Here is a 22039-nt window from a genome sequence, read left to right on the forward strand (position 1 = left end):
AGTATTCTGATCCTGGAAATAGTACTTAGTCATCATGACTTTGTTATGTGCCTTCAAGTCGATTATGACTTATGGCAACCCTCAGGGCCGGCTCCAGGAATGCTGGGGCCCTTGGGCATCAGCCTGCCCCGGGCCCCTCCGCTCCCCTTCCACAATCCGTGGCACGAGCTGCACCGTGGATCGCAAGACAAGAGCTGCCGAGCCACCCGCCGCCGCCCACCACCCCCCCCCCGCTTCACCTACCTTTCTCTGCTGTCCTTTGCGGCTACGCGCACTGCGCACGCAGGATTCCATCAATCAAGATGGTGGTCGAGGTTTCCGTAAGGGACTGAAGCCTCTGCCGCCATCTTGGTTGATGGCACGCAGCGCGCGCATTGCTGCCATCAACCAAGATGGTGGCAGAGGCTTCAGTCCCTTATGGAAACCTCGGCCGCCATCTTGATTGATGGCAACCCTGTGCGCACAGTGCGCGCAGCAGCAAAAAACAGCAGAGAAAGGTAGGTGAAGCGGTGGGGATGGTGGTGGTGGGCGGCGGCGGGTGGCTCTGAAGCTCTTGTCTTGCTATCCACGGCGTGGCTCATACCACCGATTGTGGAAGGGGAGTGGAGGGTCCCTCAGGGCCCCCCGAGGGGCTCCTGTAGCTGTGGGGCCCTCAGGCCAGTGCCCAATTTGGCTGCCCTTTGGAACCGGCCCTGGCAACCCTATGAATCAGTGACTTCCAAGAGCATCTGTTATAAACCACCCTGTTCAGATCTTGTAAGTTCAGTTCTGTGGCTTCCTTTAGGGAATCAATCCATCCCTTGTTTGGCCTTCCTCTTTTTCTACTCCCTTCTGTTTTTCCCAGCATCATTGTCTTTTCTAGTGAATCCTGTTTTCTCATTATGTGTCCAAAGTATAACCTCAGTTTCATCAGTTTAGCTTCTGATAGTTCTGGTTTAATTTGTTCTAACACCCAATTATTTGTTTTTTTTCGCGGTCCATGGTATCTGCAAAGCTCTCCTCCAACATCACATTTCAAATGAGTTGATTTTTCCCTTTTCTGCTTTTTTTCATTGTCCAACTTTCACATCCATACATAGAGATCAGGAATATCATGGTCTGAATGATTCTGACTTTAGTGTTCAGTGATACATCTTGCATTTGAGGACCTTTTCTAGTTCTCTCATAGCTGGTAGCCTTATTCTCTATAAAGAAAAAGTGCTGCAAGAACTGGGACCCTTTCCTTGACCCTTGCTCCAGAGAGAGGCTGAAGTTATCTTGCAGCCTCCTGCATCAGCTGCTGGCTGGGTCAGGAGTAGGGTTGCCAGGTTCAGGGCCTGAGACTGATCCTGTATCTTTACGAGAAGAGAAAGTCAACCAAGTGCAGGTGTCCTTGCAACACTGTAATGAGAAAAACCACAAGGTGGAATTCTCCCTTCCCCCTGCACAACTTTTAAAGATACAGAAGACCTCTTGGTTGCCAGGCTGGACGATGGCTAGAGCGCAAGTGGCAAAAGACGTGCTGTGAGGCTGATTGGGCATGAGTAAAACATCATAACTGTGACTACTGTGTGGCGGTGAGGGCGGTGAAGAAGGCCCACTTCTTCACCTCCATCGCATCCTCAAGTAGCCATCCGGTGGAGCTTTTCCGTATTGTCAGGGGTCTGTTGACATCAACTACAGGAAATGGAGTTTTAGACCCTTCGGAGGCCCACTGTGAATTGTTTGCAAGGCACTTTGAGGGTAAAGTTACTCACCTCCGTAGCAGTCTTGATGCCCAATCCACATCTACTGTAGTCCCCAATGAGGTGTCCAGTGCAACGTCTGCTGCAACTTCTTGGGAACGGTTTCAGTTGATGTGGCCTGATGATGTGGACAAGGTGCTTGCAATGATACGGCCAGCAACTTGTCCTCTCGACCCTTGCCCTTCTTGGCTTATTAAAGCTTGCTGAGGGGGTCTGACCGAGTGGATCCAGGGTGTGGTCAATGCATCATTGTGGGAGGGAGTGGTTCCAGCCTCCGGTGATCTGACCACTCCTGAAAAAGCCCACCCTGGACCCATTGGTTTGTGACAACTACCGACTGGTTGCTTTTTAGGGAAGGTGATTGAGAGGGTTGTGGTGCAGCAACTGCAAGTACTCTTGGCTGAAACAGATTATCTTGACCCATCCCAGTCTGGGTTCAGCCTGGTTATGGGACTGAATCGGCCTTGGTCGCCCTGATGGATGACCTTTATCGGAAGAAGGACAGGGGGAGGGCGACCCTGTTATTCTTCCTTGATCTCTCAGCGGCTTTTGACACCATTGACCATGGTATCCTTCTGGGCTGACTTGGTGAGATGGGTACTGGAGGCACTGTTTTACAGTGGTTCAAATCCTATCTCTAGGGTTGCTCTCAGAGAATAGCATTGAGTGACTGTGTTTTGGCCCCCTGGCAGCTGTGCTGGGGTGCCGCAGGGTACCATCTTGCCCCCCATGCTGTTTAACATCTATATGAAGCCATTGGAAGCAGTCATCAGGAGCTTTGGGGCGAGGTGTCAGTAGTATGCTAATAATACCCAGCTCTATTTCTCCATAACATCTGAATCAGGAGAGGCTGTGCAAGCCCTGGACCACTTCCTGGACTCGGTGGTGGGCTGCATGAGGGCCAATAAACTGAGTCTGAATCCTAGCAAGATGGAGGCACTGTGGGTTGGTGGTTCCCGAGTTCGGATAACTGGTCAGTTGCCTGGTTTGGATGTTGTACTCCCTCTGAAAGAGCAGGTCCATAGTCTGGGGGTGCTCCTGAATCCATCTTTGTTGCTAGAGGCCCAGGTGACCTCCATGGCTAGGAGTGCCTCTCACCAGCTTCGGCTGGTAAGACAGCTGTGGACATTGCTGGACCGGGATAGCCTGACCACTGTTTTCACGCACTGGTAACCTCCAGGCTGGATTACTGTAATGCGCTCTCTGTGGGGCTGCCCTTGAGGTTGGTCCGGAAGCTGCAGCTGGTGCAAAATGCGGCAGCGAGTCTGCTCACTGGGGCAGGGTATTGCCAACAGGTCACCCCACTGCTGAAAGAATTGCACTGGCTGCCTAGTTGCTACCGGGCCAAGTTCAAGATTCTAGTTTTGGAGTACAAAGCCCTATACAGCTTGGGACCAGGATACCTGAAAGACTGTCTTATCCCTTATATACCCAGTCGATCACTGCACTCTGCAGGTGAGGGCCTCCTGCAGATACCATCTTATCAGGAGGTTCGTTCTGCACAATATAGGAAACGGACCTTTAGTGTGGTGGCACCTACCCTGTGGAACTCCCTCCCTTTGAATATTAGGCAGGCGTCATCTCTGCTATCTTTTCGGCGCCTTTTGAAGACTTTCCTCTTTCAACAAGCCTTTAAGTTGAGACCTGTCCCAGTCTGCATCTGTGTCAGAATTGTTTAATATGTTTTTTAAAATAATGTTTTTAACCCTTTTAAAAAGTTTTTTTTTAAATGTTTTTAATGCTGTTTTGTTTTAATGTATTTTAGGGTCTGTTTTTATGATGTTTTGAGAGCCAGTGTGGCGTAGTGGTTAAGGTGTTGGACTACGACCTGGGAGACCAGGGTTCGAATCCCCACATAGCCATGAAGCTCACTGGGTTACCTTGGGCCAATCACTGCCTCTCAGCCTTATGAAAACCCTATTCATAGGGTCGCCATAAGTCAGAATCGACTTGAAGGCAGTACATTTACATTTTTTATGATGTTTTAAAGTGTTTTTAGCTCTTGTTTTTGCCGCCCTGGGCTCCTGCTGGGAGGAAGGGCAGGATATAAATCAAATAATAAATAAATAAATAAATTTGTATAATCCCCTTTTAAAGCCATCTAAAGCACTAGTCAGACATTCTAATCCAGAAATACAACATATGAGGGGGACCACAGGCATGAGGGCACTAGCTCTGGCCCACTCATCCCCATCACCCTTTGCAAGCATAATGGCAACTGTCTAAAGCATACAGCTTCTTCTAATTGTAGAGACTCCCTGCGTAATGTAGAACTCTGGAAAATCAAGATTCTGCATCATGTGGGAAGCCTACTTGATTACAATCAGGCTCCCAGTTTCAGATGAGTTCCTTTCAACGCATGAAGGGCAACAGGGACAGGGATGGGTGAGTCAGAGCTAGCATCCTCATTCCTGTGGTCTCCATCACATGTTGCATTCTGGATTAAAAGAACAGCTGAATAAGACTTAAATGGGTGGCTATCACATCTTGTGGTAGTAAATTCCATGGTTTAACTATGTTCTGTATACAGTAGTATTTTCTTTGTCATGAATTTCCCACCATTCACCTTCATTGGATGACCCAGGTTGAATTATTATGACCTCCAGGTCCATCTATTTTTACACTATGCATAATTTATATACCCCTATCACATCCCTCATTTGCCTTTTTTCTAAACTAAAAAGCCCCACATGTTGTAAGCTGTCCTCATAGCAGAGTAGCTCTAGCTCCCTGATCATTTTGTTTGCCTCTAGAAGTCCCCTGTTCTCCCAGAAATTGTGTAAGCTTGCATACCATATGGTGGAAAGTAGCGATGGGCTCCATTTCTGCAATAATCAGATTTGCCATCTGATTAATTATTATTTCTGATATTCTCTATCTTTGTGGAGATAATTTTGAAGTAGCAACCCTCCACGCCTGGCTTCTGATTCGTTCTTCTTTTTTCCGTTCTTTTTTAAAAATCCACTTTGAAATCATCAATAGCGTGACACTCTTATCGATCTACTTTCTATGTGAGCTCTTTAAATATGTATTCCCTTTAAGAACATAAGAAGATCCTGCTGGATCAGGCCAGTGGCCCATCTAGTCCAGCATCCTGTTCTCACAGTGGCCAACCAGGTGCCTGGGGGAAGCCCGCAAGCAGGACCCGAGTGCAAGAACACTCTCCCCTCCTGAGGCTTCCGGCAACTGGTTTTCAGAAGCATGCTGCCTCTGACTAGGGTGGCAGAGCACAGCCATCATGGCTAGTAGCCATTGATAGCCCTGTCCTCCATGAATTTGTCTAATCTTCTTTTAAAGCCATCCAAGCTGGTGGCCATTACTGCATCTTGTGGGAGCAAATTCTATAGTTTAACTATGCGCTGAGTAAAGAAGTACTTCCTTTTGTCTGTCCTGAATCTTCCAACATTCAGCTTCTTTGAATGTCCACGAGTTCTAGTATTATGAGAGAGGGAGAAGAACTTTTCTCTATCCACTTTCTCAATGCCATACACAATTTTATACACTTCTATCATGTCTCCTCTGACCCGCCTTTTCTCTAAACTAAAAAGCCCCAAATGCTGCAACCTTTCCTCGTAAGGGAGTCGCTCCATCCCCTTGATCATTCTGGTTGCCCTCTTCTGAACCTTTTCCAACTCTAGAATATCCTTTTTGAGATGAGGCGACCAGAACTGTACACAGTATTCCAAATGCGGCCGCACCATAGATTTATACAACGGCATTATGATATCGGCTGTTTTATTTTCAATACCTTTCCTAATTATCGCTAGCATGGAATTTGCCTTTTTCACAGCTGCCGCACACTGGGTCGACATTTTCATCGTGCTGTCCACTACAACCCCGAGGTCTCTCTCCTGGTCGGTCACCGCCAGTTCAGACCCCATGAGCGTATATGTGAAATTAAGATTGTTTGCTCCAATATGCATAATTTTACACTTGTTTATATTGAATTGCATTTGCCATTTTTCTGCCCATTCACTCAGTTTGGAGAGGTCTTTTTGGAGCTCTTCGCAATCCCTTTTTGTTTTAACAACCCTGAACAATTTAGTGTCATCAGCAAACTTGGCCACTTCACTGCTCACTCCTAATTCTAGGTCATTAATGAACAAGTTGAAAAGTACAGGTCCCAATACCGATCCTTGACGGACTCCACTTTCTACAGCCCTCCATTGGGAGAACTGTCCGTTGATTCCTACTCTCTGCTTTCTGCTTCTTAACCAATTCCTTATCCACAAGAGGACCTCTCCTCTTATTCCATGACTGCTAAGCTTCCTCAGAAGCCTTTGGTGAGGTACCTTGTCAAACGCTTTTTGAAAGTCTAAGTACACTATGTCCACTGGATCACCTCTATCTATATGCTTGTTGACACTCTCAAAGAATTCTAATAGGTTACTGAGACAGGACTTTCCCTTGCAGAAGCCATGCTGGCTCTGCTTCAGCAAGGCTTGTTCTTCTATGTGCTTAGTTAATCTAGCTTTAATCATACTTTCTACCAGTTTTCCAGGGACAGAAGTTAAGCTAACTGGCCTGTAATTTCCGGGATCCCCTCTGGATCCCTTTTTGAAGATTGGCGTTACATTTGCCACTTTCCAGTCCTCAGGCACGGAGGAGGACCCAAGGGACAAGTTACATATTTTCACTTATGTCAATGAAGTGTTGACAGTAACTGACAGGCAGAAAGCAACAGGGGGAATGAGGTGTGATTATAACTAACAGACAGAAAGTAGCAGAGGGGAATGAGGTGTTTTGTAAGTAGGGGGGGAAGACACTGACTTGATTATCTGCCTTAATCTGCTTTGCAATGCACTTGAAAAAGAATGTAAACAGGCAATAATTACAGCGTTCAGCATAAAGATTGATACCAGTGGAGACTTGAGTATAAATAGCAATTAAAATATCAATGTCTCGGCAAAACAAAAAACAATAACCGGAAATCAGAAAAATGAAAAGATATCGGAGGAAAAAGGAATCAGATCCTTAACAACCACTAGGTGGCCACACTTAAAAATGAAACATAAAAAGGAGAGGATTCCATCCATAGTGGAAAGGCAGGATACAAATTCCACAAACAAATAAGCAAGCAAGCAAGCATAAAGATCTAAAGGCTGCCTGATCTCATATGTATGCTTGCCAGGTCTCTTAACTTTCCTCTGATTGCCTGAAGTCTGCTCCCCATCTTTTTCTGAATGTATAGCAACTCTCCTCTGGCTTTATAGTATTGATAGCATTAACAGACATCACATTAAGGTTACCTCTGCTTTAAAAGGTAGTTTTTTTGGGGTTAGTACAGTACTAAACATAAATAGGACCAGACACTTTATTATTAGCTGTAAGTTGTATAGGCTAATTCAAGACTTTTCTACAAATCATCATGGGGAAAATCACCTGATGTAGATACATTCCTACTAGAAAACCTTAATCCCAAGAAAGCAGTGCAAAATTCTTATTGCTGATAACCTCAACTGACATTCTATATATCTTGAATAGAGGAGGAGGAGGAAGAGGAGGAGGAAACAAACAGGAAAAAATGGAACAGAGTTTCATCAGAAAGATTGAACAGTAAACTAAGAAGAAAACCCTGAAGTTCACAGATCTATATAGTATGACACAAAAGTACAGGTCAATTAATTAAAACAATGTCATTACAGCTACTAAAGAGCTAAACTCACAGTATACAAGTCCTGCATTTCTGAATTTCTACTGCTGCTTCGGTCTTTCTTTTTAGGCTTTTTTGCTGAAAGTTTGGCAAATGTTCGAACTGCTGATGATAACAGACCATCTGACCACTCCAATGTACTAGGATTTGTCTGTCCAAAAAGTTCACCAAGACTAGCACACTTAGGGTTTATAACAAATGTGTCTACTTTGCCTCTCTTGGATGAATTCTGAGGAGAAAAAAACAGAAGCTTTCTTACCACAAATATCCTGTTCTGAGGACAAGTAAGAAGAGCATTCAAATATTGCTTGGGATTGCCCCTCCCATCAGCAGGAGATGGGACTGGCTTGCAATTTGACTTTTCTGCTGGACCAAACTGGAATGAGCAGAAACTTCCTCCAGAATATAAATTTAAAACTACTGAATCCCCAACAACCAATATAGCTGATAATGGCCTCCCTCAAAAGAAAATCCAGAACCCCCAGAATTTAAACAACCACCAACAGAATTCCAGGAGTTCATGAAAGGGTCTACCCAGCAAACTCTATATGAAAGTTTGTTCTTATTTTGAGTGACCCAAGGTACTGAAAACAAAGGATGAGGATGCTGACCTGGCATGTAAAACCAAGACCTGGGTGGGACAGCAGGAAGTGGTTAGCCTCTCCCAGTTGTGCCCACCTGGGTACTTTGTTCAGCACCAGGGTAGGCTTGAGGGCCAGGGAGGGGGGTTGGTCTACAGGAATGCCATCTTGCTCTCCAGGCAACCTGTTCGTCTGAGTGCCAATTTAGAGTGCTTGTATCTTGTGTTAGGTCAACAGGACAGATTGGGAATTCTGTTGGTGTACTGTCCACCCCACTGACCAACAGTCTCCTACCTGAGCTGATGGATGTGGCTTGGACATGGTGCTGAGGACCCCAAGACTGAGATATCAACATTCATGATGAGTCTGCTCTGTCTGGAGCAGCTCTGGACTTCATGGTCTCCATGACAACCATGGGGCTGTCCCAACATGTCATCAGGCCAACACATGTAGCAGGACACCCTGAAGTAGGACAGGACAAAGCACAGGCCACTCCCAAACAAGTAGTTAGAAAGAAACAAAAGGTAAAAGAGAGTATGAACAGGAAGGGTACTCCAGTGGTTGTGACCTGCAAGGCGTGTGCCATGTTTGTTTTCTTGCCTGACAACAGCATGGCGTACATGTGCAACAAGTGCAAAAGTGAGAGTCCTGGAACGGCAGGTGGCCACACTGAGGACTATAAGAGAAGATGAAGAGTTCTTAGACAGAAAGCTGGAACAACAGCAGCAAAGAGAAGTGGAGGTGGAAGAGCAACAGCATGTGGTAGCAGAAGAGGAGACTGTTTTGGAGAGGAACAACAAAGTGGAGGAAACTCTGTGGGAAAGGGTGACAGGAGCAGAAGAGCTAGACACCCTTCACCAGTGGAACTATGGAACCCCTTTCAACCACTCGAGGATGAGACTGGAGGACAGCCTGTGGTGGAAGAATTATAGGAGACCCCGTGAGACAATGAGCAAGAGGCTGAAGCTCAATCAAGCTGGGGCAATGAAACCATACCCCACAACAAAAAGAGTACTAGTAGTGGGAGACTCCTTACTGCGTGGGATCGAAACTCAAGTATGCAGAGAAGATCCGTGGACACGCCAGGTATGCTGTCTACCAGGAGGATGGATTAGAGATGTGATGGAAGGGTTGCCATCACTCATCAAACCCACCGACAGGTATCCCTTTCTCCTCATTCATGTGGGAACAAATGATACTGCCAAACGGAGCTATGAAGAAATCACATCGGACTTTGAAGCTCTGGGAAGGAAACTCAAGGACTTTGGGGCCCAGATAGTTTTTTTATCTATCCTTCCAGTACTTAGAAGAGGAGTAGAAAGGGAAAGAAAAATACTCCATGTGAATGAACGGCTACGAAGGTGGTGCTGACATGAGAGATTTGGATTCTGGGACCACGGGCTATGTTTCTTGAAAGATGGACTGCTGGCAAGCGATGGGTTACATCTCACAAGGACTGGGAAGAATGTTTTTGGCCACATCATGGAGAAGTTCATCAGGAAGGCTTTAAACTGAATCCTAAGGGTGGTAAAGACTGATGAAGGCTTGTGCACAGTAACTGGAACAGAGAGATCAGCTTTAATAGGGCCCAGTAACAGTCCTCAGAAAAATGTAGGAAGGAAGCCAAGCCATAAATCACATAGTCTTCGATGTCTGTATACTAATGCACAGAGCATGGGAAACAAGCAGGACGAACTTGAACTCTTAATACAGGAGGTTAATTACGACTTGATAGGTATAACTGAAACCTGGTGGGATGACTCCCATGATTGGAATACAGCAATTGAAGAATATAACTTGTTCGAAAAGAACAGAAAGAATAAAAAGGGAGATGGAGTTGCGCTATATGTTAAAAATATATATCCCTGCACAGAAATTCAGGAAGATGAGCTTGGTAGCTCCACCGAGAGTATCTGGATTAAAATTAACGGGGCAGGTGTATACGCTGGGGCTAATACAATTGGCGTCATGAACAGGATACCAAGCAACTCAATGTTCAGATTTAAGAGGAGGGAGGAATCTGTGGGTGTTGGGGTGAAGAACCAACACCCGTGTGAGACACAGCCTGAAATGTGGAGCCTGGGGGCAAAGCAATTAGCAGACCAGGGGTGGCCCATGCCAGGGCCAGGAGCACAGGAAGCCTGCATGCCAGATAGGAAGAAGAGCAGGGTGCAGAACCTGTGGTGTAAAGCGGGTGGCGGGAAGAAGAACCAACACCCGGGGCCCATACCAGGGTCAGAGGAACAGGGAGAGTGCATGCCAGCTAGGCCGGCAAAGAAAAGCAGGGTGCAGAACCTGTGGCGTAGAGCTGAAAAATGGGCAGGTAGGCTAGCTAGCAAAGCCCAGAAGAAATGCTCAAAGAGCACCAAAGTGCATGGCACCATCACCTCTCCCAACTGGAACCCCACAACTGAAGATCTGGAAGAGGGTGAGAGCCAGGAAGAAGATGAGGTGGCAGTGCCTGAAGAAGAGGAGGAAACCCCATATGAGGAGATGGGAGCTCTGCCGGAGCACTGGCAGCAAAGGGGAGAGATATTTGAGAGCATCTCTGAAGATGAAGAGGAGACCTCCTGTGAAGTGAAAGCCCTGTCTGTGCAGCTACAGCAAGAGATCAAAAGTGACTCAGACGTCCAGCTGCAAAGCACCCAGACTGGGGTGGTTAAAGAGACGCAGACAGTGAATGAGCAGCTGGAGGGGGTGGACTGTGAGGAATTGCCGTCAGTAACGGAGGAAGAAGAAGAAGCTGTGATTATTCCAGAGCCTGCCAGGGGGGAGGACAGCAAAAAGCTGGAAGTAATGGAAGAGAGGCTGGAAAATGAAGATGTGATGCAGCTGATAAATCCCTGCGCCTCATGTGTGCCTGCTCTTAAAGAAGTTATGCAGGAGAAAGGAAAGGCTGTGAAGAAAGCTGAATTAGAAAATGAAGAGGTGGAAGCCCCGAAGGAAAGTGAGGCAAAGGCGGGTGAAAAGATGCTGCGGACAGATGTCTCCGCTCAGTGGGTGCCTGTGGTTAATGGAGTAACACAGGACGAAGAAACTGGGGAGCCAGCTGAGTCAAAGGCTGAAGAGATGCAGTTGATAAATCCCCCTGTTCCACGTGCATCTGCCGTTAAAGAAGTAAGACAGCAGGAAGAAGAGATTTTAGAGCAGGCTAAATTAGGGGCTGTGTGGTAAGCGCAGAGTGGTAAGTGGCGGTAACGCAGCCGAAAGCTCTGCTCACGGCCGGAGTTCGATTCCAATGGAAGGAGGAAGTTGAATCTCCGGTAAAAGGGGTCGAGGTCCACTCAGCCTTCCATCCATCCGTGGTCGGTAAAATGAGTACTCGGCATATGCTGGGGGGTAAAGAAAGGCCGGGGAAGGAACTGGCAATCCCACCCCATATATACGGTCTGCCTAGTAAACGTCGACGTCACCCTAAGAGTCGGAAACGACTCGCACTACAAGTGCGGGGACACCTTTACTTTAAAGAGACAGTGCCGAAAGAAAAGCTGGAGGCATGTCTGGAAAAGGAGCTGCCATTGCTAATAGATCCCTTCACCCCATGCAGGCCAGCTGGGAAAGGGGCAGAGCAGGCAATGAAGTCTGATGTGGAAGTGCAAGTCCAAGAAGCACCCCCAGTGCCTGGAGAAAGAGCGAGTTTCTCCACTCCATGCGTGCCTGCCGGTAAGGAGAAAGTGGCAGAAGAAAAAGCACAGCCGCCGCTGGATCTCTTCGTCCTGTACGTACTTGCTATAAGCATGCTGGTTGCAGGAAAAGGAGAGGGGAAAGCGTGTGTGTGCACGACGCCTGAAGAACTGTCGGTGGAAGGCGGGGAGGAAGAGGCATGCGCGCACACAACACCGAGAGACATGCCTGCCGTTAAAGAGACAGTGGCAGAAGGAGGGATGGAGGCTCATTTGCAAGAGGTGCAGCAGCCGCTGAATTCCTTCACCCTGTACGTGCCGGCTGGCAAGATACCAGCTGTAGAAGAGGAAAAAGCGTGCACGCGCACAACCCCTGGAGAAATGGCAACGCCAGCAAGCATGCAGGGTAAGACGTCAGAGGCAAGAGTAGGAGTCCAAGGGGAGCTCCTGATGCCTGGAGAGACAGAGAAGATAAAAGTCCCCAGTGACATCATCCCTTGGGTGCCCCATGATAATCCCACAGGGGGAAAGGCAGCTCCTATGGTGGGGGCAGTCCCTAGGCACATTCCAACAGAGAAAGGCACCCAGCGCCCAGTGAGTTTAGAAAGCAAAATGTACAGGGAGGGTTGCCTGCCTTTGTTTGAGCCCATGATTTATTGGGAAAAAGGGGAAAGGCAATTTCTCGCTGCTAACCTGGGAGGGTTGGGCTAGCTAATTGCAAAGAAGTTTCCCCCCGATAAAGACATGTGGCAGGACATCGGTTTGCAGTGGGGGATAACAATTGCCTACCAGCTAGAAGACCAGATCCTCCATTGGGATGAAGAGCAAGGCCAGTCAAGTCAAGGGGCTGAATGGCATGCTGTCAGGATGACATTCACAGGTGAGGCAAGAAAACCCCTGCATACCTACACAGACTCCTGGGCAGTGTTTAAAGAAGCCACCATGTGGATGGCTAAGTGGCAAGCCCATGGGCAGCAAGTCTGGGGAGCAGACATGTGGCAAAACATATGCACTATAGCCAGTCTGAGTAGGGTGCATGTGGACCATGTAGATGGGGTGGAGGCAGCCCTGGCAAACTGGGCTAGCACAAAGTGCTGGCACCAGGGAGTGGGCCCCACCTGGGGACAGGTCACACAGAAGAATTTGCCCATTATGAAGAACATAAAAAACTTCATCCAGGATTGCCCCATGCATAAAATATCAGTGCAAAAGAATTGGGGCCATATAGCCCAAGGAGCTAAGCCAGGACCAGTATGGCAAATTGACATTGGGCCCATGCCCAAGAACCAAAGAGCCCGCTATGCTCTGATGTGTGTAAACACCTGCAGTGGAGCAGGTCAGGCTTTCCCTTATGCTTAGCAACCCAGCAGACTATCATCAGAGGCTTGGAAGCGCTGGAAAGCATGCATGGCACTCTACAAGAGAGCCAAAGTGACAATGACACCCATTTCAAGGGAGATAGAAATATAATAGCCCTTGCAGGCATGGTAGTAATGTTTTTGTGTCCTGTGTGTTGTGGCATCCAGATTCCCAGATAGCCTCTTCAGCAGGAGACGCAGTGGACTGGCATAAAAACTTTTCCCAGAGCAGAGAATGGGAAGAGGTTGGAAGACAGCCTATCGCATGCTGCTGAGGAAACACAGCTCTTCCTGGAAAGGAGTCCCGAGACCCTGCTGGTGGCTGCAGAGATCAGCTTGAACTGGAAACTCCTGAAACCCCAAGGCAAAGAGCCACATGATCTGGGGGTGGGGGTTATGCATATGGGACTGTGTACCGCTTTGCTGTAAGGGATTTCTGATGAGCTCAGTATTGCCCTTTAAAAATGCTGTTGAGCGGTTTGATGATGTTTCTTTAAGAATTATGCTGGTAAGTTTTGCAGTGAGGTTTTAATGTTAAGATTTATTATTCTGTGTCAGATTGCGGGTGTGTGTAGTTATTTGGGGGGAGGAAAAGCATTCCAGCAGATAGAAAGCCTCCTGTTACAATGTATCCGCCCATGGTGTTAACCATTTGCTTCCCTTCTGTAGTTAGGGCAAGCTCCTATTGTTTATTCTTGATAAGCAATGTGCAATAAATTACAGTGTAGGATCCTAGCCTGGTTTTAAAGGACCAGGGGGGTGGGGACAGGTTTCCTCAATTGGTATCACTATAGTTTGTAGTTTTGCTTATATGAATGCTTAGCTTGCTGATGCTCCATGCAAATGTAATGTATTGTTTAAAGTAACACTCCATACCCCCTTTGGTGGTCAAAGCAGGGCAACGAAGAGCCAGCCCCCTCTGGGGGTAAGAAGAGTTTTGTGATGCGTAGATGTTCTCGACCAAATCTCTAAAGGGGTGGAATGTATACGCTGGGGCTTCTATGTAACTGCTATAACCATTATGCAAGGCTGCCTCATTGCTTTTAATATGTATAAGTGCCTTTAGGAGGTTAAGATTTAATAGTTAAGCTTATAATGCTGTCTTCTGTAGCTTTGGACACCTGCCAGAGACTTAGCTTGTTAGAGATTAGGTCAGAGAACAGTCAAGTAACGGTCAAGGACACCCAGTGGTGCCTTATCTATGTGAAGCTAGTAGGCTGGGAGATGGTCCCTTTGATATAGTTGTTAACGAACCGCACGTGTCGCGTAGCCGTGGCACATGTGCTTGGGAGACAGGGTGCCAAGGAGAGGTCAAGATAGCTTCACATAGCAGCACGAGGTCCATGCACATGCAATAGCTAATTAATTATATGCCTTGGACACCTAGTACAGACCCTTTCTCATGTAGACCAGATAATCCATCAAATGTTTTGACAGCTCAGATAAGTGGGTGGTGATACTTCAAAGCAGTGAGAGAGCAGCTGTAGCCTATTAGGCATAGGGTAGCTTTGATGCTTAGGTTGATATCGCATAATCAATCATGTATTCTGTCAAAATGATGTAAGATAGCAGCTAACAATGTGTTCCGTCACCACTGTGCCTTCTATAAAAGGTGCTGGTGCTGTTAGCTCGGGGTTCAGACCTTAATGCCTCTCTGCGAGACCTTGGGCCTGTTCCACTGGGTAGGCATGCCTGTCATGGCCCAGTTCAGTGCTCAGACTGCAAGTGTCCATGCAGGGACCTCGGAGCCTGTTCCATTTATTGGGTATGCCTGTGTGCTTGTTAAATTACTCAATAAAGTCTTCCTGTAAGTAAACTCGTGAAGCTGTCTCATTGACTCCTTGGTATTGAACTTAAAACTTCAGCAAGCCCACAGCTGGGGCTAATACAGCAAGTAATAAAAGGAATGTGGAGCTTGGAGTCTACGACCGACTACCCAATCAAGGAGAAGACAAGAATGTAACTTTTGAAAAGCAAATTGCCAATGTTTCAAGGAGGCATGATGTAGTAGTAATGGGGGACTTCAATTATCCTGATATCTGTTGAGAGACAAATTCTGCCAAACACGGCCCCTCCAAGAAATTTCTGACTTGTGTTGGAGATAACTTTCTCCTACAGAAAGTGGAGGAAGCAACCAGAGGATCAGCTATCCTGGACTTAATTCTAACCAACAGAGATGATTTGGTGGATGAAGTGGCAGTTACGGGAACTCTGGGGGAAAGTGACCACACCATACTTGAATTCTTGATTTTAACAGAAGCAAAAGCTGAGAGTAGCCATACACACACCCTGGACTTCAGGAAAGCTGATTTTAATAAACTCAGAACAATTGTAAGTATGGTTCCATGGCAAGCCACCCTAATGAGAAAAGGAGAAAAGATGGGTGGGAGTTTCTAAAGAAGGAAATTCTAAAAGTGCAATGGCAAGCAATTCCAACAAGGAAAAAAGGGGGAAAACAATAGACGAAGCCAATGTGGCTTCACAAAAAGCTTAGAGATGACCTGAACACAAAAAAGGACATATACAGGAAGTGGAAAGAAGGCCAGGCCACAAAGGAAGAGTACAAGCAGGTATCACGGAATTGCAGGGATGGCGTCAGGAAGGCTAAAGCTGAAAATGAGCTGAGCCTAGTGAGAGACGCTAAAAGCAACAAAAAAGTTTCTTCAGGTATGTTCATAGTAAAAGACAGAGAAAAGAAATGGTGGCACAGCTACTCAATGAGGATGGCAAAATGATAACAGATGACAAAGAAAAGGCAGAAGTGCTCCGTTCCTACTTTGGCTCAGTCTTCTCCCAAAAAAGGGTCTATGACCCTCCCGGGAAACATGAAGTAAAAGGGGCAGGATTGGAGCTTGAGATTGATTGACAAATGGTCAAGGAATACCTAATCACTTTGAATGAGTTCAAATCGGCAGGGTATCCTAGAGTATTGAAGGAACTGGCTGAAGAACTCTCAGAACCGCTGTCTATTATCCTTGCGAAATCATGGAGGACTGGTGAAGTGCCAGATGACTGGAGGAGAGCTAATGTTGTCACTATTTTCAAAAAGGGCAAAAAGGAGGAACTGGGGAACCACAGACCAGTCAGCCTAACATCAATCCCTGGAAAAACTCTGGAGCAGATTATAAAGCAGTCAATCTGTAAGCACCTTGAAAAAAATGCAGTGATTACTAGGAGCCAACACGGATTTATGAAGAACAAATCCTGCCAAACTAATCTTATCTTGTTTTTTGATCGGGTCTCCCTTGTTGACTGTGGGAATGCTGTGGACATAATATATCTCGACTTCAGCAAAGCTTTTGACAAAGTGCCCCATGATATTCTGATTAGCAAGCTAGCTAAATGTGGGCTGGATGGAACAACTATCAGATGGATCCACAGTTGGCTCCAGAATCGTACTCAAAGAGTGCTTATCAATAGTTCCTTCTTAACTGGGTGGAAGTAACAAGTGGGGTACCACAGGGCTCGGTCCTGGGCCCAGTGCTCTTTAACATTTTTATTAACGACTTGGATGAAGAGGTACAGAGCATGCTTATCAAATTTGCAGATGATACAAAATTGGGGGGGCAGAGCTAATACCGTGGAAGACAGAAACAAAATTCAAAGGGACCTTGATAGGCTGGAGCATTGGGCTGAAAACAACAGAATGACATTCAACAGGGATAGATGCAAAGTTCTACACTTAGGAAAAAGAAACCAAATGCATAGTTATAAGATGAGGGATACTTGGCTTAGCAATACGACATGTGGGAAGGATCTTGGAGTTGTTGTTGATCACAAGCTGAATATGAGCCAACAGTGTGATGTGGCTGCAAAAAAGGCAAATGCTATATTAGGCTTCATTAACAGAAGTATAGTTTCCAAATGGCGTGAAGTATTAGCTCCCCACTATTTAGCACTGGTTAGGCCTCATCTTGAGTACTGCGTCCAGTTCTGGTCTCCGCACTTCAAGAAGGATGCAGACAAACTGGAACAGGTTCAGAGGAGGGCAACAAGGATGATCAGGGGACTGGAAAGAAAGTCCTGTGATGAGACACTGAAAGAACTGGGCATGTTTAGCCTGGAGAAGACTGAGGGGAGATATGATAGCACTCTTCAAGGACATGAAAGGTTGTCACATAGAGGAGGGCCAGGATCTCTTCTTGATCATCAATTATCTAGAGAGCTGGTAGGCTCTCCGACACTGGAGGCATTCAAGAGGCAGATGGACAGCCATCTGTTGGGAGTGCTTTGATGTGGATTCCTGCATTGAGCAGGGGGTTGGACTTGATGGCCTTATAGGCCCCTTCCACTATTCTATTATTCTATGACACTATGTATGTGCCCCCAGGGGACGTGAGAGCCAAGGTCCTGCATGTCTTGACTCGCACACTGCTGGGCACTTGGAGTTTTTAAAACTTTACAAGAGATCACCAGGGAGTTTTGGTGGCCCCGGATGAAGCGGGAGGTGGAGTGCTATGTTCAGTCCTGCCCCACCTGTGCCAGAGCCAAACATGTCACATGAAGGCCAGCAGGACTCCTAGAACCATTCCCTACGCCTGAGGGTCCTTGCCAGATGGTGACTATGGACTTTATCACTGACCCCCCCTCCTCTCAGGGGAAAACGACGGTGTTTGTGGTGGTGGATGCGTTTACTAAAATGGCTCATTTTATCCCATGCACAGGACTCCCAAACGCACAGGAGACAGCTCAACTGTATGTGCAGCACGTGTACCGGTTGCACGGTCTGCCAGACAGCTTAGTCTCGGATCAGGGCCCGCAATTTACGGCCTGCTTTTGGCATGCCTTGTGGCAGCTCCTGCAGAGTGAACTGAGACTGTCATTGTCCCGTCACCCATAGACAGTCAGACTGGGAGAGTGAATTCCACATTGGAGCAGTATCTCCGTTGTTACATCAACTACCAGGAAGACAACTGCCCTTCGCGGAATTTGCTTACAACAATGCTGTGCACACTACTATGCAACAGACCCTGTTCTTTGCCAACCTGAGATATCACCCTTGAGCTTTTGCCGCCCCACACATCAGTCCTGTCGTGCCGGCAGCCTAGGACTTTGTGCAAGAGCTTCAGGACATGCAGCAGTTGTTGAAGGAGCAGTTAGAGAGAGCAAAGATAGAATATAACAGAGTCACCAATCAACATTGACAAGAGGGACCCGAAATTTGTGTGGGAGGCAAGGTGTGGCTGTCCACGCATTATTTGCCTATATGGGACCGATGTCATAAACTGGAAGATTGAAAGGTGGTTCCCTTTGAAGTTGTTTATTGTCGTTTATGCATGAAGACCTTCTCTACATAAGCAGGTGCCCTCCTGGACTCTAGTGCTGAGTCAACTCTCCCCACATGCTGCAGAGACTGTTTAGGCAGGCTAGTTAGGGAAAGTAGTGAGTCAGAGTAGACAGATTTAAGAAGCGCACTGCTTTGGATGTAACCATCACACTAATAAAACGAGAATTAGAACAAACCACACCTCCGTCTCGTTTCTCCGACTCTGGGCGGGACATTCAGTAGAAGTCATTCCTTATAAGGAAGATCATCCATGTCTATCTGATAAACTGCCCATGGTTATTTTTCTCATTTTCTCTTTGAGGGTACTTACTGCTCCTTATTAAGGTCAAAAACATTTCTTTCTTTTTTTAATAGGGGCCAGCACAGTCTAGATGCAAATAAAACTAAGGCTGTCCTGGCCACTCCCTGAGTGCCTGTGCTTGAGAGTGTTGTTGTACTTGACATTAGGAGCGGTGTTTTACCACCTTTGCAAGGTCTCTGTCCAGACATGGCCACTATATATCGCTATGAACTAAAGCTTTTAATCTGGGAAATTCTAGGATGCACTTAGGAATGGAAAGACCTGTCAATTTCAGTTTTCTCCATTTCTCATTTTTCCAATCTTAAATTCAGTTCTTCACATTTCTACAGCAATTGGTGAATTTTTACAAAAAATCCTCATGAAAATTCTCCAGCATTTCAGTGCGAATTTCTCCTAATAAGCCACATTTTTGTAGGTAGTTTAGACTAATACACACATTTTTGCAAGCCATTTCTTGTCATATAATGCTTGTTATTTTTACTCCTATTTTCATTTTTATGCACATTTCCCCCTGGTATATACATTTTTGTAAACATTGTTTGGTTGAAGAACTGCTTTGCAAAATTCACATAAGCATGAATTTCAAAGGACAGCTATGTTTCAGTTCTCATATTGTTTCAGAAAGTGCTAATTTGATACATCTGGTTTGAATTGAAATTTAAATTCTCACCCATTCCTAGATGCATCTCATGTAATTCCATCATACCTTTGTCACCTTTCCATTTGTGGTTGGCTACCAATGTTTTTGATACAGATACTAGTGAAACCAAATGCCCAAATATAATAGCTAGGCTTTTTTTATAGCTGTGAATAGCCTCGTTCTACCTTATTTAGTGTTCTAGGGGCATATCTTGGTCATTCTTCTTCAAGGTTCATCTTATGGGGTGCAGCAATGAGCACATTCTCTATAATTTTGTGTTATGCTCTGCCCCCACAGCAGCCATTTTGTGTTATGCCATGCCCTTCATGGCAGCCATTTTGTGACTGGCAGCCATGGCACTTCCTCAGAATTCCAAATGTGCCCGCTGGTGACCCCTACTCTAGAACATTCCCATTTTTTTAAGATCATCTATATGCTTTGCTATAATGTTACCTTCTTTACTCATTCTGTTATGAAACATTCCAGAATTATATTTAGCTGTGAACTATAGGTTTCTGATAAGATCTTTTGCAGTTCTGTGACACTTTTATCCCCTGACTTTTTCAGCTGTAACAAACTTCTCAAAAGGGGTAAGGTTTACTGTATCCTCACTAGAGATGGATGGGAATTCCACTGAAATTGGATTTAAAACAGGGTTTTGTAAAAGTTCTCATATTCTCCATTTTTGCAGAGTGATCCCATTTGTTCCAAACTTCAGCGGCTTTTCCACAACATCAGATTAAAAAACCACAACTCTCAAATATAATGCTACTGTTTTACTCACAGCACAGCACAGTAGTAACTATGCAGGTTTCTCTTCCCCCCTTTTTTTTCTTTCTCTCTGTCTCATTGAACACCATAAGAGATGCGGGATGCAGCTGGAAAACATGTGTGGGTGCGCATGTGGTTTCCTTAGAATAAGGTGCAGGAGGAATGTGATAGGTGCCAGGGATTGGACAGAAAAGACTGAATGGGAAGACCTAAGGCTTCCTCTATGTCTCACTCTCATGTGTGAAGTAGAAAATCCCTGGACCACCCCCCACCCCATCCCTGATTTAGGCACACTCTCAGACACAGCAAGCACCACCCCTTTTAGGGAGCTTCTGCTCTTTTTTGTGCTTGTGGTAGCTCAACCCTGAGGAAGAGCTAGGCTTCTGTTTCTTCCTATGATTCTTGAACACCCCTTAGAGCAGCTACTCTTCTTATGCTTTTCCTCCCTTGCAATACTTCTTGCAGGAAGAAGCGGACCAGCTGCTAAACCCATAGCCCCCATCCTCACTGACCTGCACAGTTCTGGGGGCCCAGAAGGCTTTCAGAATCACCAGTCCTTGTACCTAGTTCTCAAAATCATACTGGGGATTAGCTTCATACAAGTCAGGAGCTGAAAGACTGACTTTGTTGCACTCCAGCCAATCCAGAAGAAGCAGTCTAATGCTTTTGGCCAGCTGCCCTTGGGGACTCTTCTGAGGCCTCCACACCACCTATGCTCTCTTCCCTCTGCATTTTATGTGGTGGAAATAGGGAGGGGCTGTAACATTGGCTGCTCCTCTCCATGATCCTTACATCCTCTGCCCAAATCTAAGGGAAAGGCAGGGAAGCTGCTCACTCTTCTGCCAGGCCTGAAGGCAAAAATATGTAAAAAAGGTGGGAAATTGCTGCACTGACACTGTTAAAATGTTGACCTAGTGTGATGCATCCATGGTCACTTCTGGTCTTGCCTGCAGAAGGCTGAAGAGAAACAAGCATAGCAACTGAGCTCTAGGCATCACAACGCTGCTGTATGTTACAACAGCTGTGAAGGCGGATGAAGGCTGCAGCAGATAAAAGACTTCCAATCATCATGGTATCCATGCCATTGGATCAAAGCCTTTTTCTGTCAAGATTGTGTGTTGATCGTCGTGCGCCGATCTCCCCACATAATTCACGCACAGGCGTCTTCCAACCAAACCAAACCAAACCAAAAGTCCCATGGCGATCGGCGAATGGCAATGGGGGCAGGACTGTGAAATCCGGAAGCCCCTAGTCATGGACTGGCACATGGGCGGTGGATACAGACTCAGTTGTCCTGGCTCAAGGAGCGAGGCAGCTGAGTTGTTCAGCAGCTGTAACCACGACTGAGCAGTCCTATTCAGGATCCACTCTGCTCACCTCATATAGGGAAGGGGCTAGAAAAGGTGCCCTAATCATAGTCTGCCTCATCTCTCTCCCTGACTGGATCACCGCGTCCTGTGGGGTCACCACTTTAAAAGGTAAAGGTGTCCCCGCACTTATAGTGCGAGTCGTTTCCGGCTCTTAGGGTGACGTCTTGCGATGTTTACTAGGCAGACCGTATATATGGGGTGGGATTGCCAGTTCCTTCCCCGGCCTTTCTTTACCCCCAGCATATGCTGGGTACTCATTTTACTGACCACGGATGGATGGAAGGCTGAGTGGACCTCGACCCCTTTTACCGGAGATTCGACTTCCTCCTTCCGTTGGAATCGAACTCCGGCCATGAGCAGAGCTTCGGTTGCGTTACCACCGCTTACCACTCTGCGCCACTTAGTGGTTGCAAAAGACAAATGAACTTTGGAACGTGGAATATACGGACATTGCTGGACAATACAGATAGTGAACGTCCTGAACGCAGGACTGCTATCATTGCGAGGGAGTTGAGATGTTTTAATACTGACATAACAGCACTCCAAGAAACTTGAAGAGCAGGAGAGGGACAATTGAAGTCCTTCTTCTGGAAAGGACTGCCTGAGCAAGAACGATGAATACATGGAGTAGGCTTTGCTATTAAAAATGATCTTGTGAAGCTCTTGTCAGAAGTTCCTACTAGCATTAATGAACGACTCTCAACTCTCCAATTAAAACTCGCCAAAAACCA

General features: G+C 46.4%; 1 protein-coding gene across 1 annotated transcript in view; it reads right to left on the minus strand.

Annotated features, from left to right (window-relative positions):
- Nucleotides 1-22039, minus strand: part of DNAH14 (dynein axonemal heavy chain 14) — a 472613-nt gene that overhangs the window by 218966 nt on the left and 231608 nt on the right. The window contains exon 41 of the mRNA XM_061626120.1: nt 7391-7606. Within this exon, the coding sequence (XP_061482104.1) occupies nt 7391-7606 (216 nt within the window). The remainder of the gene's footprint in view (nt 1-7390; nt 7607-22039) is intronic.

This window comes from Rhineura floridana, chromosome 4 (assembly GCF_030035675.1).
Source record: "Rhineura floridana isolate rRhiFlo1 chromosome 4, rRhiFlo1.hap2, whole genome shotgun sequence".
In the NCBI taxonomy this organism is placed as follows: domain Eukaryota; kingdom Metazoa; phylum Chordata; class Lepidosauria; order Squamata; family Rhineuridae; genus Rhineura; species Rhineura floridana.